The sequence below is a fragment of the Rhinoderma darwinii genome, chromosome 4 (assembly GCF_050947455.1).
Source record: "Rhinoderma darwinii isolate aRhiDar2 chromosome 4, aRhiDar2.hap1, whole genome shotgun sequence".
In the NCBI taxonomy this organism is placed as follows: Eukaryota; Metazoa; Chordata; class Amphibia; order Anura; family Rhinodermatidae; genus Rhinoderma; species Rhinoderma darwinii.
This window is the reverse complement of record NC_134690.1, coordinates 273,632,774-273,648,900: the sequence shown is the minus strand read 5'-3', so window position 1 is coordinate 273,648,900 and position 16,127 is coordinate 273,632,774. Positions and strand designations below refer to the sequence as shown.

Below are 16,127 nucleotides of genomic sequence, written 5' to 3'. Positions count from 1 at the left end.
TGCAGCATTTTTAGGAAAATTACACTTTTTGTGGCATTTTTCCTGTGGCCAGATGTTAGGGTTTATTTTCAAAAATCACAATGGTTGGTTTGGCGTTTTTTTTTCTCAAAGCAGTTAGCGGTGCTTTTCTCCCATAGACCTCCATAAGTCTATGTGTGTATCACTGAATTATAGATTAAGTATATCCACTTGTACCACAAAACATTTTACTGACTGAACATGAATATAGTGATGGGAACTAATAATGACCTTTTATTCAATATATATTAAAATAAATTGTGTTCAGTGACATCCACCACAGACAGTTACTGGGCATGCCCATCAAATCAGCTACCTATACCACTATCTGACCATGTGTAGACAGGCGTAAGACAAAATAATGGAGTATAGAGGAGGTTGTTGATGGGGAAAAAAAAAAAAAAAAAAAAAAAGAAAAGCCTTTACCTAAGTAGCCCTATTATGTCTTGGGTATACTGGCTAGCTCTACTTAAAGAGGCTCTGTCACCTGTTTAAAAGTGTCCTATCGCCTACCTAATGTGATAGGCGCTTTGATGTAGATAAGTACTGGTTTAGTTGTTTTTTTTTTTTAAATATATATATATTTTTTAACAAAGTTATGATGATTTTAAGATGTATGCAAAGAAAAGTGTATGACGCTGCGCTGACCAATCAGCATCATACACTTCTCTTCATTCATGTCCAGCTGTACCGTCACTCACTCCCACAGTAACTTTACCGGAGTGTCGGGAGAATGACCAGACATCGCCTCAATCCTTCTGTGCTGTGAGTACAGCTAGACATGAATGAAAAGAAGTGTATGACGCCGATTGGTCAGCGTCATAAACTTTTTACACCGCCCACTTGGTAAAAAGTAAAAAAAACGCTGCATTGGGCATTAAAGGGGTTATCTGAGGACAAAAAAATTGCATTGCAATAATATATTTATGTAAAACTAAGTAACTTACTAATGTCATTTAATTACAAATTGTGTACTAAATGGTGCAGTACATGAATTATTCAGGAAGTGCTGGAGCTTTTCTAAAAGTGATGACGCTCTGACATGGCCCCACGTGACTGAGCTCTTGCTTCTTGTGCTGTTCGTGAACATGACCGCAAGGGGCTGTCACACTGCCTATTGGTTGAGTCCCAAGCAGAGCATCAGCTAGCGCTTTTCTCGGGACTCCAGCACTGCTCCCGACGTCCATGTTTGGTCAATTCAGGGGTTTTCTATCGCTGGAGTCCCCGAGGCCTGGGGACTCCACAACTTCTGCCCACGTCATTGTAACTGTCCAACTGACAATGACGTCGGCAGAGTGGTACTGGAGTCCCCGAGCAAAGCATCAGCTGAGGCTCTGCCTGGGGACTCCACAACTTCTGCCGACGTCACAGTCATTGTCCATATATGGAAAATTATTCACAAACAGCACATGAAGCAAGAGCTCAGTCACGTGGGGCCGTGTCGGAGCATCATCACTTTTAGAAAAGCTCGAGCAGTTCCTGAATAATTAATGAGGTTTGAACTGAACCATTTAGCACAGAATTTTTAATTAAAGTATATTAGTAGGCTACTTAGTTTCACATAAATATATTATTGCAATGCCATTTTTGGTCCCCGGATAACCCCTTTAAGAACAAATTTGCATAAATCTTAAAATCTTCAGAACTTTTTCAAAAATAAAAAAAGTTAAAACAAAAAAAAAAAAAACAGTGCTTATCTACATCAAAGCGCCTTTTAGATTAGGTAGTTGATAGGGCAGTTATAAACGGATGACAGAGCCTCTTTAATTACTTGATGTAGATTCTCTATACTACCCGGTAACAGACTGCACCCCTTGATGTGAACACCGATTTGTAGCGTTCACATAAACAATAGTGTCTAAAATTAGACCATTATCTCATCTCATAGATCTTTTATCTCTAGGCGTTTCAGTCTGGGGCTGGTTTAACAGACAGCGGTTTGATGCGTTTTCAGTAGCATTTCTCGCTGCATTACTTTTAGCTCAAAAACACTACGGCTAGATTTTATTTTAAAGTCTATAGTGAAATATGAGAAACGCCTACGTAGAGCATTTTCATTTTTTTGTACTGTTTTTGGTCCCATGAAATATTGCTGTAGCCGATCACTGGAATACGGGCATATCATCGCTGCAGAACTGTGAACAAACAGCCGGGGGCGAGCACCGGAGCGGCTGAGCTGGAACTTTGGGGATCTATCAGTTGAATAATGGTTCTTGTATTGTTTTATGGCATCCCCCCCCCCCTTTTTTTCCAAACTCGGAAAAGCCCTTTAATCACTTTATAATGTAAAATTACTGCAACTTTCTAACATGCTTTTTATTTTCATTCCTCACAATCTCTGAGTTGCTCATGTCCAATTGACAAAAGTAGATTGCCAGCCCTGCACCTCTATGAGCAGGACTAGGTCAGAAATGGTTTTCAATCTCTAAATTAACTGACAGTTTGGTGACAACAACTAAGATATTAATAATTTTAACGCACCTTTCAATATGGAAAATAGGTGCAGGTCCTAACATAAAAAAACACATTGCAGTACCAAGGTTGCCAACAATAAGAAGCCACTTCCTCAATTCCTGTTTTAAAAAATAAATAAAATTATAGTCATAATAATAATACTGAAATCCATATAACATGTAATATCAATAAAAAATTTTTACTTACAGGTAACTTGTCACTTATCACTCCAAGAAGTGGTGAACTTATTGAATACGCTAAAGCAAGTCCAAGAAAAACTAATCCAACATAGCCGACTTTCAAATGAAACTGGAAGAAGAAACATATAGATCAACAAGAAAAAAAATTAAAGAAAAGATTTCATTAAACTTATTGTTGGTAAATCTACATTAGTAGAGACCCACTTGTCAATTGAGACTGGGGCTTTATGGCGACTTCAAGGCACCACAAAACCACATGCAATAATTACATATTTCATATGATATTGCATCGGGGAGAAAAAAAATTGCATGCGTTCATTTTTATGGACAATTTTCTGCCATTATTGGAGGAGACGGTTTTGAAGGTAAAATATTAAAATCGCATTATGATATCACAGAAAATCGTGATTACATTATATATGTGGGAAAACAAAAAACGCATGACATTTGCGATAATTACAAAAATTCAGACATTGTATAATTTTTTGCGAACGCAACGTTGAGGTCACATATGCGATTTTATGTGACCCCTTAGGAATAAATTACGCACGATATTGAGCTGCAATGATGGCTGTGGAGCCCTGGCCTAACCGAGATCTGAAGGCTCACCTCTCTGTTTCTAATAGGGAACTAACATTTCCAGAAATTTTCGAATAAATACACGGTAGCCAAAATTGCTCTTTTAAGACCTTTTCTGCTCTGTGATAATACATGCTGAAATTATTGCACGGTGCGATCGCAGTAGATTGCTTTGCGTTATTGCACATTATCGGCAGTTATATTAACCTATGGGGGTGCATGAAATCACTTGTCTACATGTTTCATTTGCCCACGGTTTATTAAGGGATTTACAAGTCCTACTGGGAAGCCACTTTCCAAATAGTGTTGATTAAAAATGCCTTACCGTTTCAGGTCTACAGCTTTTATGCAAACATATGTGTCTCTATAGTAACAGACTACAAACAAACCCTGTGTAGTCTTATCCTGCAGTCATAGCCTCTTGTATCAGCTCCCTACCTTTTGTTAACCCATCCAATATATGTTAGCAAGAAGTAGTCGACAGATGGAGTATGTAACTGCAGGATCAGACTACATAAGTTTGCATAGGCGTAGTAACCACACTATAGGATATTTTAAAATCAATACTATTTGCAAAGTTGATTTATTTTATTATTTTTTTTTTAGACGAATTGGATTAATAAAAAATATATTGCCATTGTGTACATGCCCTTTAAGAAGCTACTCAGTATGAGGCCATTTCATCAGGAAACAGATAGGAAGCGAATGTCACAAAGAGTGTGTGTGTGTGTGTGTGTGTGTGTGTGTGTGTGTGTGTGTGTGTGTGTGTGTGTGTGTGTGTGTGTGTGTGTGTGTGTGTGTGTGTGTTCTCCTTTCAGGTATAAATAAGAGGAGACCTGGCAGGCATTGAAATGTCAAGACAAAATACAGCTTTGCGGTTAAGCAAAAAAAGAGCCTTTATTTCCAGCCAGGCAATAGTAGTATGTAATGTGTATGTATATTAAAATATACCTTTTAATGGTTAAGGTTAAATACAGTTAGGACAAAAACGAAGAATCTAAAATTTAGCCAGAGTTCACTGACAGATGGATTTTGCATCAGTCAGTTGCAATCGATATATGGTATGAACTATCTGCCTTTGTGTCTCCTACGGCGTCTGCAGAGCACCGGGTGACACAATTGAGTGGCGTCTATGTCTCAGTCAGTGGGAACTCGGAGGTTAAAAATGATTGCGAAGCCCCCCCCCGACATGTTTCGCTGCATACGCAGCGTCTTCCGGGGTTCAAATGGGGCAACTAACGGCGCGTGGAAAGTCCGTCCTTCTTAAGCCCTCGGGCCGCCATGACAGTGGGCGTGGCCTATAAAGGACCAATCAGAAGGGTCAGCACAGTCCGGCCATGATGTGTATGACGGACAACTAGGTCGGCCACACAGAGATTAGGAAAGAATGCACCAATCACGCAGGAGCCGGCACGCCTGCGTGGTTGGTATTGATACACGGTAAAGGAAATTTAGACTAAGTGTGGGAGAGCAAGACTGCGCATGTCACCGCACTTAGAAAATCGGAGGGTAAGTAAGGATTATCAGCAATATTAAAAAAAAAAGTTATATTTTAATATACATACACATTACATACTACTATAGCCTGGCTGGAAATAAAGGCACTTTTTTCTTTTTTGCTTAACCGCAAATCTGTATTTTTTCTTGTCCTTTCAGGTATACATGCCGGATGTGAGGTCTGTGTGTCCAGGATGCTGCTGCCTTCACTGGCTCTCATGTACTGCTTTCTCTGCACACTGTAAACTTGTGTAATTTTCCCTCTGCTTTCCCGCCTATCTAAACTCGGATTCTGTACATCTTGTGTGATCTGCCCTCCCTAAACACTTGGATGCCCCTCCCCACCGCTTTTTCACCCCCCCCCCCCCCCTTTGTCCCTGCTGCTATCTCTAAAACAGAAAGAAGGGAGAGGGAGAGCAAATGAGTCAGCCTCTACAGGAGCATTGTTCTGTTGGATTTATGTCAGAATTTGCAGAACACCAGCTGGGTGAAGGAGTTACACATACTCTAGAGCAGCAAAGTGGTAGTACATTTTAAAAAAAAAGACTATTTAGAAAGTTGCCTAATTTTGCACCTAGGAAGCGCATGAGCGATTAAAAAAATTTGCACATTTGTTTCCCAATTATTTCCATGTGCACCCAGGACATTGTTAAAAGACAAAACTTTAATTGAACTTAGGGGGATCTTGCACGGAGACGTGTATTAAAAGTATAAAGCTGTGACATATGAAGACTCATTTGTTCTTAACTTGCTCTATTAGGCAGGGCTGTATTATGTATACATGTATGAAGGCTGGTGTGTTTGACTGACAATACTACAACTATTTGCTTAAACATATGCAAGGTCAAATAGGTTCTATTATTATACATATATTTAGGGGGGGGGGGTTAAATAAAAGCACAAAACACTTACTGTTTCTATAACGAAAAGTGACATGGTTGGGTCCAAAAATCCTAAAGATGCACTCAATGAAAATATAGTAAAACACATTAACTGAACCTTTGGCAGCTTGACTAAAGACCAAAAAGATTCTTTTCCAGGTATAGAATCTGTAACCAACAGAACACATTGTGAATAAAAAGTACTGCATTCCTTCTACTTATATATTATTAGGTCATTAACACAGTAAGAGCATTAATAATAGGTTTATTATTTCAAGTCAAATATAAAATACGTTCAAAAATGTTCTTTAATTTGTTTTTTATACTATTATTTTACTTACTTATTTTTCTAATAGTAGTTTGTAGGGGAGAGATTTAAGGGATAGGATTTAACCCCTTAATGACTAACCCAAATTTGGGCTTAAAGACCCATTGGCTCTCCTGACATGTCTGTTTTAGTGACTACATTTATTCCCTATGAAATTATAATTCTGGATCAGCTTTTCTTAGAACTCTGCATTGTGCCGTACCCCTGTAATTCTTCCTGGAAGTGTATGAATACTTGAACAACTGTGCATTACCATTCTCCTACATACTCGGACACTGTCCACTGACAGGAACAGACTGTGTAGGGGCACACCCAATTGGCATGGGGGATGGTAACGTCCAGTTTTCCAAGTAATTTTAAATGAGAAAACATGTTCCAGAATAATTTCATGGTGAATAATAAAGTATTTACTAAAACAGTGATGTCAGGAGACTTATAGGTTCTCTTTAAGGATAGAGGGAATTTGTCCCTTCCCTTTGTCTGTACCTCAATCTATATTAAAGACTCTTTTCCACAAGGGCTCATTTTGCAGGAAGGGGTTAAAACTTGCCGTCATGGTCTGTTTGTGAAACACCAAACCGAAAAATCTTAACATAATGTTTACAGTAGAGATTTGCTGGCTCAGTATTAACATTCCATTGAAGAAGAAATACAGCTTTATTCATCGGTTTATCATCACCAGTCAGCATGCGCTTTCCAGTAGTGCATGCTTAGCTTTTAATCGTCCTTTTCCATGTAAAAAACACATGACAATGTTAAGGCATCGTATAGCACCTAAGGCTATTCACACTGGCTTTTTTCTCTATTCTGTTCTCTCAGTTTTAAATAAACACATAGGAATGTTTCCATTATCATCCATATGGATTTCAATTGGATTTTTCTGTAAACGCTATTATTCATCTTCAGCTGACCTTAGTTTCACGGCACTTGTGTTACTACCTCTACAATGGAATCGGGGCAGTAAGGGACATTGAATGTAATATGCGTCCCTCAGGTGGAGTCAAGGACTGCATTTAAGACCTCCATTATCTGCTGGGTTGTCCACAATCATAATACGGTTTTAAAAAGGTTCTAACTATTACCATTACTTTATATAAAAAGAGCACTACTACTTGTGTGTGCCTGAACAACATTCATATATTAATGTAGTCTATATTCACCTGTACACCAGCCACAACAGGATTAAATACCCTGCTAAGCCCAGGCTCTGAAACATTCTAACCAGAGGACCATTCCAGTTAAAGGGGTGGTCTAGTTTAGATTTTTCATATATCTTATTAGGGAATTCTGAGTGAATATAGGGTGATCCTCTGTTCAGGATCCTTCTCTCTTGGCCAGAGTGGAAAGCGCAGGTAAAAACAGCATATCTCGCTCTGGAGGACCAGTCCTGTCCTGCGTTATACAGACAACCCATTGATGTGAATGGGCACTATGTAATGCTTAGTTTCACCTGTAGTGGCACTGCAGGGAAATTGAACACTTACGGCTATGTTTTCCCACAGATTACAGCTGATCGCTGGGGGTTCCCCCAGCAGGGTACTTTGGGATCTGCTTATTGTCAAAAAACCCTTCTATCGAGTTGAAATTTTGTCTAGAGTGGGAAACCCCTTTAACCGCTTCCCGACCGCCCACAGTAAATTCACGTCGGCGATTGCTGGTTTCTGTGCAGCGCCGACGTGAATTCACGGTGGGTGTTAAAAGCGTGATCCGGGTGTCTCAGAGTAGCGCTGACACCCGGATCGCGCTGTTAACTCCTGCCTCTGGTCCCGACATGACCGGGACCTAATTGGTTCAGGTCCCGGTCATGTGATCGCAGGGAAAGTCTGTTGTAGCAACGAACTGGAAATTTACTACAACTACAACTACAAATTACTACAACAAACTGGAAAGTTTGTTGCTACAACAAACTTTCCCGGGGACCGATTGCGGGTGCTGCAGTCAGTTAGAAGGCAGAAGTGGAGGCCATACAATGGCCCCCGGGTCTGCCATGCACATCAGCCACATCAGCTTATTCTCATAAGCTTCCTGTGAGTGTGACTCTCAGCGTCACACTGACAGTTTATAATACGTTATGTATTATAGCAGTGATCAGTGCTGCCAGTCTTCAAGTAAAACAAGTAAAAAGTAAAGTAATAAAAATGTTTTATAAAAGTGTAAAAACAAGTTATAAAAGTTACAAAAACAAAAAATGCTTTTTTTCCCCTAGAATAAGTCTATAGGAAAAAAATGAAAATGTTAAAAAAAAGTACACGTATTTGGTATCACCGCGTTCACAACGACCCAAACTATAAAACTATACTATTATTCTTACCGCACGATGAACAGCGCAAAAAAAAAATAATTAAAAAACAAATGTCAGAATCACTATTTTTTTGGTCATCAACCCTCCAAAAATATAGAATAAAAAGTGATCAAAAAGTCGCATGTACCCTAAAATAGTACCAATAAAAACGACAACATGTCCCACAAAAAACAATCCCTTACACAGCTTTTTTGACTGAAAAATAAAAAAGTTATGGCTCAGAATATGGTGACACAAAAAACAAATAATTTTATCGAAAAGTGATTTTATTGCGCAAATGCCACAAAACATAAAAAAACTATATACATCTGGTATCGCCGTAATCGTATCGACCCGCAGAATAAAGTAAAATGTCATTTATAGCGCACGGTGAAAAGTGTAAAAAAAAAAAAAAAAAGACAAAAAACAGTGTCAGAATTTGTTTTTTTGTCACTTTGCTTGCCAAAAAAATCTAATAAAAAGTGATTAAAAAAAAAAAAAAAAAAAAAAAATCACATGTACCCTAAAATGGTACCAATGAAAACTACAGATTGTCCCGCAACAAATAAGTCCTCGCACGGCTCCGGTGAAGAAAAAATAAAAAAAGTTCTGGCTCTCAGAATATAGCGACAGAAATTGTCCAAAAGCTGATAAGATCGGGCGCCATTTATCAGTGCGACATTGGCCACATATCTGCGGATTATTATTTATTTACCGAATTATTATACCCTCTTATTATGTCCTGATGTAATTTGCCCAATTTACACATACCCCCACATTATAAACTGAAATACCAGCAAAACCCCAAACAGAACAGTTACCAAGCAAAATCTGCGGTCCAAAAGCCAAATGGCGCTCCCTCCCTTCTGAGCCCCACAGCGTGCCCAAACACCTGCTTACGTCCACATGTATGTTATTTTATATCCAGGAGAACCCGCTCAACATTGTACGAGGTATTTGTCTTCAGTGGCACAAACTGGGCACAACATATTGTGCATTAAACTGGCATATCAGTGGAAAATTCAAATTTTCACTTTGCACCATCCGCTGCGCATTAACGCCTTCGCGCACCACGACTTAATAGCATGTCGTGGTGCGGGGGATTATATATAGAGTGTGTATTACAGCCGACACGCGGGACTAATGGACAGGAACAGCGATCGCGCTATTACACTAGCCTGTAAAAATAATATTATACTGCAATACATTAGTACTGCAGTGTATTGTACCAGCGACCTAATGATCGCTCGTTCCAGTAACCTAAAGGGACTTTTGGGAGGTTTCCACTGTTTTGGTACCTCAGGGGCTTTGCAAATGCGACATGACACCCGAAAACCATTCCAGCTAAATTTGAGCTCCAAAAGCCAAATATTGTTCCTTCCCTTCTGAGTCTTGCCGTGGGTCCAAACAGCAGTTTATTACAACATATGGCGTATTGCTATAATCAGGACAAATTGCTTTACAAATTTTGGGGTGATTTTTCTCCTTTATTCATTGTAAAAATTAAACATTTCTATGTTTTTTTCAGAAAAATAGTAGATTTTCATTTTCACGGCCTAATTCCACTAAATTCAGCAAAAAAAAACTGTGGGCTCAAAATGCTAACTATACCCCTAGAAAAATTCCTTGAGGGGTGTAGTCTACAAAATGGGGTCACTTTTGGGGGGTTTCCACAGTTTTGCTCCCTCCAGGGCGTTGCAAACGCGACATGGCACTGAAAACCAATCCAGCAAAATCTGTGCTTCAAAATCCAAATGGTGCTCCTTCCCTTCTGAGCTCTGCCGTGGGTCCAAACAGCAGTTTAGTACCACATATGGGGTATTGCTGTAATCGGGAGAAGTAGCTTTACAAGTATTGGGGTGCTATTTATTCTTTATTCCTTGAAAATATATATTTTTTTAATATTTTTTCAGAAACAAAGTAGATTTTCACTTTCACAGGCAAACTCCAATAAATATAGCAGAAGACCTGTGGGGTTAAGATGCTAACTATACCCCTAGATAAATTCCTTGAGGGGTGCAGTTTCCAAAACCGTGTCACTTTTGGGAGATTTCCACTGTTTTGGCACTACAAGACCTCTTCAAACCCGACATGCTGCCTAAAATATATTCTAAAAAAAAGGATGCCACAAAATCCAATAGGTGCTCCTTTGCTTCTGAGGCCTGTTTTTCAGTCCATTATCACACTAGGGCCACATGTGGGATATTTCTAAAAACTGCAGAATCTGGGCAATAAATATTGAGTTGCATTTCTCTGGTAAAACCTTCTGTGTTACAGAAAAAAAATGTATTACAAATGAATTGCAGCAAAAAAACAAAAAATTTGTCAATTTCCCCTCTACATTGCTTTAATTCCTGTGAAACGCCTAAAGGGTTAAGAAACTTTCTGAATGCTGTTTTGAATACTTTGAGGGGTGCAGTTTTTAATATGGGGTGATTTAAGGGTATATCTAGTACATAAGGCCCTCAAAGCCGCTTTAGAACTGAACTGGTCCCTGTAAAAATCGCCTTTTGAAATTTTCTTGAAAATGTGAGAAATTGCTGGTAAAGTACTAAGCCTTGTAACGTCCTAGAAAAATAAAATAATGTTCAAAAAACGATGCAAATATAAAGTAGACATATGTGAAATAGTAACTATTTTGTGTGGTATTACTATCTGTTTTACAAGCAGATACATTTAAAATTAGAAAAATCATAATTTTTGCTAATTTTCCCTAAATTTTGTTTTTTTTTCACAAATAAGCAATGAATTTATTGACCAAATGTTTCCACTAATATAAAGTACAATATGTCACGAGAAAACAATCTCAGAATCGCTTGGATAGGCAAAAGCATTCTAGAGTAATTACCACATAAAGTGACACGTCAGATTTGAAAAAATGGGGCTGGTCCTGAAGGCCAAAATGAGCTCGGTCTTGAAAGGGTTAATGAATGTATCAACAAACTTTTTAGTAACAAAACTTTATGATCTAGGCAAAATAGTGTTATTTTGAGAACTTTTGTTCTGGAAATCAGTAGTGGTCTGAGATCACAGATGCCACCTATGTGATCTTCTAACACGCAACTAGGACTTCGGAACCATTAGTCTGTGCTCCAGAAACAATATCGTTTTTACTGTCACATTACATTAGTGACACATTACATTAAACCAAACAGTTTATCGCTCACAATTTAGTATAGCTGACTGTGGTTCTAATATAAAAGACTTTCACCATATAAAATAGGGTATACAAAATATGTTTTGAGTACAAAGACTAGGGGGACTATGTTCAAAGTACATCAATATATACCCATTTTTAAGTATACCAGGCTACTTCTTCAGGGTGTCAGACTGCATCTCCTTAAGAGTATACTTAAAGGTTTTCCAGGATTAGAAAAATATGTATTTTTCTTTATTTAAGAAAGCAGAGTGCCACAACGGTCCACAGGTTTTGCATTGTATTGCAGCTCAGCCCCATTCACTTCAATGGAGCCGAGCTGCAATACCAGACAAGCCATGGACATGTGTGGTGCTGTTTCCTAGAAGAAATCACCCATGTTTTTCTAATCTTAAAAACCCTATTAAAACTGTAGTATAGTTAAGCCGGCTCCAAATAGAATGCTGAAACCTATGTATCTGTTAAGGATCTGCCAGGCACAGCTTCTGTATCCACGCCCATAGATAATCAGTCTGCACCTGCTTCTATGTCTGTGAGACTGACTCCATCTTCCACCACTCAGCATGGCAGGCTTAGGAGTGGGAGAGCCTATCACAGCCTGGCCAGACGGAGCTAGCTCCCGCCCTCTGTCTATTTATACCTGCCTTTCCTGTTCCTCCTTGCTTGTGATTCTTCTCTGTTGGTTTCCTGGCCCTGCTGCAGCTTCTTGAACTACTTGTCCCTGCTTCGTATTGTCCCTGGCTTACTCACTACTCTCCTGCTCTGCGTTTTGCACCTCGTACTCTCCTGGTTTTACTCGGCTCGTTTACTACTCTGTTGCTCTCGGTGTTGCCGTGGGCAACTCCCCCGTTTCCCTTTGTTCTGTGTTTCCTTGTCTGGTTGTCTGTCGTGCACTTACTGAGTGTAGGGACCGTCGCCCAGTTGTACCCCGTCATCTAGGGCGTTGCAAGTAGGCAGGGACTGAGTGGCGGGTAGATTAGGGCTCACTTGTCTGTTTCCCTATCCCTGTCATTACAGTATCAGTACAGTAATTAAGTAAATCTTTGAGTAAAACATTGTAAAGCCTAATAAAGCAGTGATAATGGCCTAAAAATGTAACTACAGTATATCAGAATGTAGTCCAGGCCCGTTTTTACAACACAAAAGCGTATGTTTGGCATCGCACATTCCTATATTTGCGCTCCATTCTTAACATGCTGGTTTGGCCCTTAAGAACAGGATACTGTTCAAGATCAGAAGTAAATTCCCAATCAACAACAGCCTGTCCTCTAAGCATAAATATACGGACTAGCAAGAAAGTCATTAAGCAAGAAAGAGGGATTCAATACAACAAAACATATGTACGTACCATATTTTGGCAAAATAAACATATTTAGTGGCACCATTAATAGGACAAAACAGCCAAGTGCAATAAATGGAACTTCATATCCAAATGTTTCATATAGAATTCCTCCTATTGGAGGACCCAAAACGAGGCCCAGCCCAGTGAAAATTTCAAGACATCCCTGCACATTAAATAAAATAAAATATTTAATATTGGGAGAATTCTTGAAAAACAGAAAATAAGCATTTTAGAAATTACAACTGCCACACCCAGACCCCATTTAATTCCTTTGTAATGTCCTTTATTACCATAGAAGCCTATATTAATGCAAGGTATGTAGAACCATGTTACAGAATGCGGACACCTAAATACGCCCATTAAAGGAAGCCCTATGTATGACGTATGACAGTACGACTCATTATCCCTTCCTTTTCATTCCTTGGAAATCTTTGTAACCTACTTATATAATTAAAATATTATCAACCAAGCTTAAAAACATACAACTGGTTAACTTTATCATTTTGTAATTCAGTTATACACAATGGACTTACCATTGCAGTGGCAATATTGTTAGGAAATGCCTTCGCCAAAATAGAAAACGATGCGGTCATTGAAGCACCAAAGCCCACAGCGTCCACAGATCTCACCAAAAAGCACATAACTATGAATATTATTCCATCTGGAGCTTTGTCGAGCAATCTAAAATAAGGAATAAAGAATGTAGAAAATAACTCAAATCTGCCTTGTTTTTATAGTAAAAGAAAAAAAAAATGGTATGTGAAGAATTCATGTAGGCCCTTGAGAATACAATATTTTTTCCAAAGTCCATTCATATTACAGAGGCTAATGAATTACCATTGCACTATGCACAATAAGATACAGAAGTTTCATTGTTCTATCACTGCAAAACACAGTGGTGCACAACCACATTATATACACAGCATAGTGTTGTCCAGGGTCGGATTATGGGGAGGGAAAAAGGGGCAATTGTCTAGGGGCCTCAACCACCCAATGCCTTGCAGGCCCTCCACGATACTTCCAACAGTATAAGGCCCTCTTTACATCACATTTATCGTGTATATCAAGAAAGCTCTCAACGCACACGATAAACGAGTCTATAGGGCTCCATTAACCCGGTGCAGACCAAAAGTATCCATTTGGCTTCCGTCTGACTGATATACGTTGGCATTCCTTTTTTTTTTTTTTAACCCCTCCAGGACCAAGGTCACTTTGGCCTTCAGGACCAGCCCCATTTTTTCAAATCTGACATGTGTCACTTTATGTGGTAATAACTCCGGAATGCTTTTGCCTATCTAAGCGATTCTGAGATTTTTTTCTCGTGACATATTGTACTTTATGCTAGTGGAAAAATTTGGTCAATAAATTCATTGCTTATTTGTGAAAAACACCAAAATTTTGAGAAAATTTTCAAAAATTATGATTTTTCTCATTTTAAATTTATCTGCTTGTAAGACAGACAGTAATACCACACAAAATAGTTACTATTTCACATATTCCATATGTCTACTTATATTTGCATTGTTTTTTGAACATTACTTTATTTTTCTACGACGTTAGGCTTAGAACTTTAGCAGCAATTTCTCGCATTTTCAAGAAAATTACCAAAACCTATTTTTATAGGTACCAGTTCAGTTCTGAAGTGGCTTTGGGGGCCTTATATATAGAAACCCCCATAAATCACCCAATTTTAAAAACGACACACCTCAAAGTATTCAATACAGCATTTAGAAAGTTTCTTAACCCTCTAGGTATTTCACAGGAATTAAAGCAAAGTAGAGGGGAAATTTACAAAATTTTTTTTTTTTGTCAGAAAATTCATTTTAATCCATTTTTTTCTGTAACACAAAAGGATTTACGAGAGAAACACAACTCAATATATATTACCCGGATTGTGCAGTTTTTAGAAATATCCCACATGTGGCTCTAGTGCACTAATGGACTGAAGCACAAGCCTCAGAAGCAAAGGAGCCCCTAGTGGATTTTGGGGCCTCCTTTTTATTAGAATATATTTTAGGCACCATGTCAGGTTTGAAGAGGTCTCGTGGGGCCAAAACAGTGGAAACACCACCAAAAAGACACCAGTTGGCAACCTACACACCTCAAGGAATTCATCAAGGGGTGTAGTGAGCATTTTAACCCCACAGGTTTTTGCTGAATTATGTGGAATTAGTCCGTAAAAATGAAAATCTACATTTTTTTCAATAAAACTTAGAAGTTATACATTTTTACAAGCAATAAAAAAGAAAAAGCACCCCAAAATTTGTAAAGCAATTTCTCCGGATTACGGCAATACCCCATATGTGGTAATAAACGGCTGTTTGGACACACAGCAGGGCTCAGAAGCGAAGAAGCGCTATTTGGCTATTGGAGATCAAGTTTACTCAATTGGTTTTCGGGTGTCGTGTCGCATTTGCAAAGCCCCTGAGGGACCAAAACAGTGGACAACCCCCAGAAGTGACCCCATTTGGGAAACTACAGCCCTAAAAAATTTTTGTCTAGGGGTATAGTGAGAATTTTGATCCCATAGGTTTTTTGCTGAATTAGACCGTCAAAGCTTCTATTGTTTTTTATTCTTTTTTTTTTTACGGCGTTCACCGTGCGCTATAAATGACATATTTAATTTATTCTGCGGGTCGATGCGATTACAGAGATACCATATGTATATAGGTTTTTTTATGGTGTTTGCACGATAAAATCACGGTTTTAAAAAAATTGTCGTTTTTGTGTCGCCATATCCTAAGAGCCACAACTTTTTTATTCTTCTATCAGGAAAGCTGTGTGAGGGCTTGTTGTTTGCGGAACAAACTGTAGTTTTTATCGGTACAATTTTGGGTACATGCGACTTTTTGATCCCTATTTATGAAAATGATTTGGGAGCTGAAGTGACTAAAAATAGCGATTCCAGTATAGTTTTTTTAATTATTTTTTTTATGGCGGTCACCATGCGGGATAAATTACATTATATGTTTATAGTGCAGGCCGTTACCAATTATGCAGAGTTTATTTTTTTTTATTTTTTTTTTTCAATAATAAAGGACTTTATATGGGAAAAAAGTCAATTTTTACATTTTATTATTTTGACATTTTTTTTAAACTTTTTTTCCTTTTTTTTTTTTTTTTTTAGTCCTTCTATGGACTTGAAGATCCAATTGTTGGATCGTTTTTATAATACCCTGCAATTCTTATCTATTGCAGGGTATTATACCTGTCAGTTTCACACTGAGAGGAGGCATATTAGGTCCTGCCTCTGGCAGGACGTAATCGGCTTCAATAAATGGCAGACCCGAAGCCTTTGTTAGGCTTCCGGTTGCCATAGCAATCGCCACCCGCAACAATCGGCCCCCCGCAATCGCGTAGCGGGGTACCGATGTTGCCATAACAACTTAA

General features: G+C 38.6%; 1 protein-coding gene across 1 annotated transcript in view; it reads right to left on the bottom strand.

Annotated features, from left to right (window-relative positions):
* The window catches only part of SLC18B1 (solute carrier family 18 member B1), a 57,375-nt gene that overhangs the window by 25,271 nt on the left and 15,977 nt on the right, over positions 1 to 16,127 (bottom strand). The window contains exons 4-8 of the mRNA XM_075862515.1: positions 13,271 to 13,418; positions 12,744 to 12,900; positions 5,661 to 5,797; positions 2,680 to 2,781; positions 2,500 to 2,591 (exon numbers count right to left, since the gene is read on the bottom strand). Coding sequence (XP_075718630.1) covers positions 2,500 to 2,591; positions 2,680 to 2,781; positions 5,661 to 5,797; positions 12,744 to 12,900; positions 13,271 to 13,418 — 636 coding nt within the window. The remainder of the gene's footprint in view (positions 1 to 2,499; positions 2,592 to 2,679; positions 2,782 to 5,660; positions 5,798 to 12,743; positions 12,901 to 13,270; positions 13,419 to 16,127) is intronic.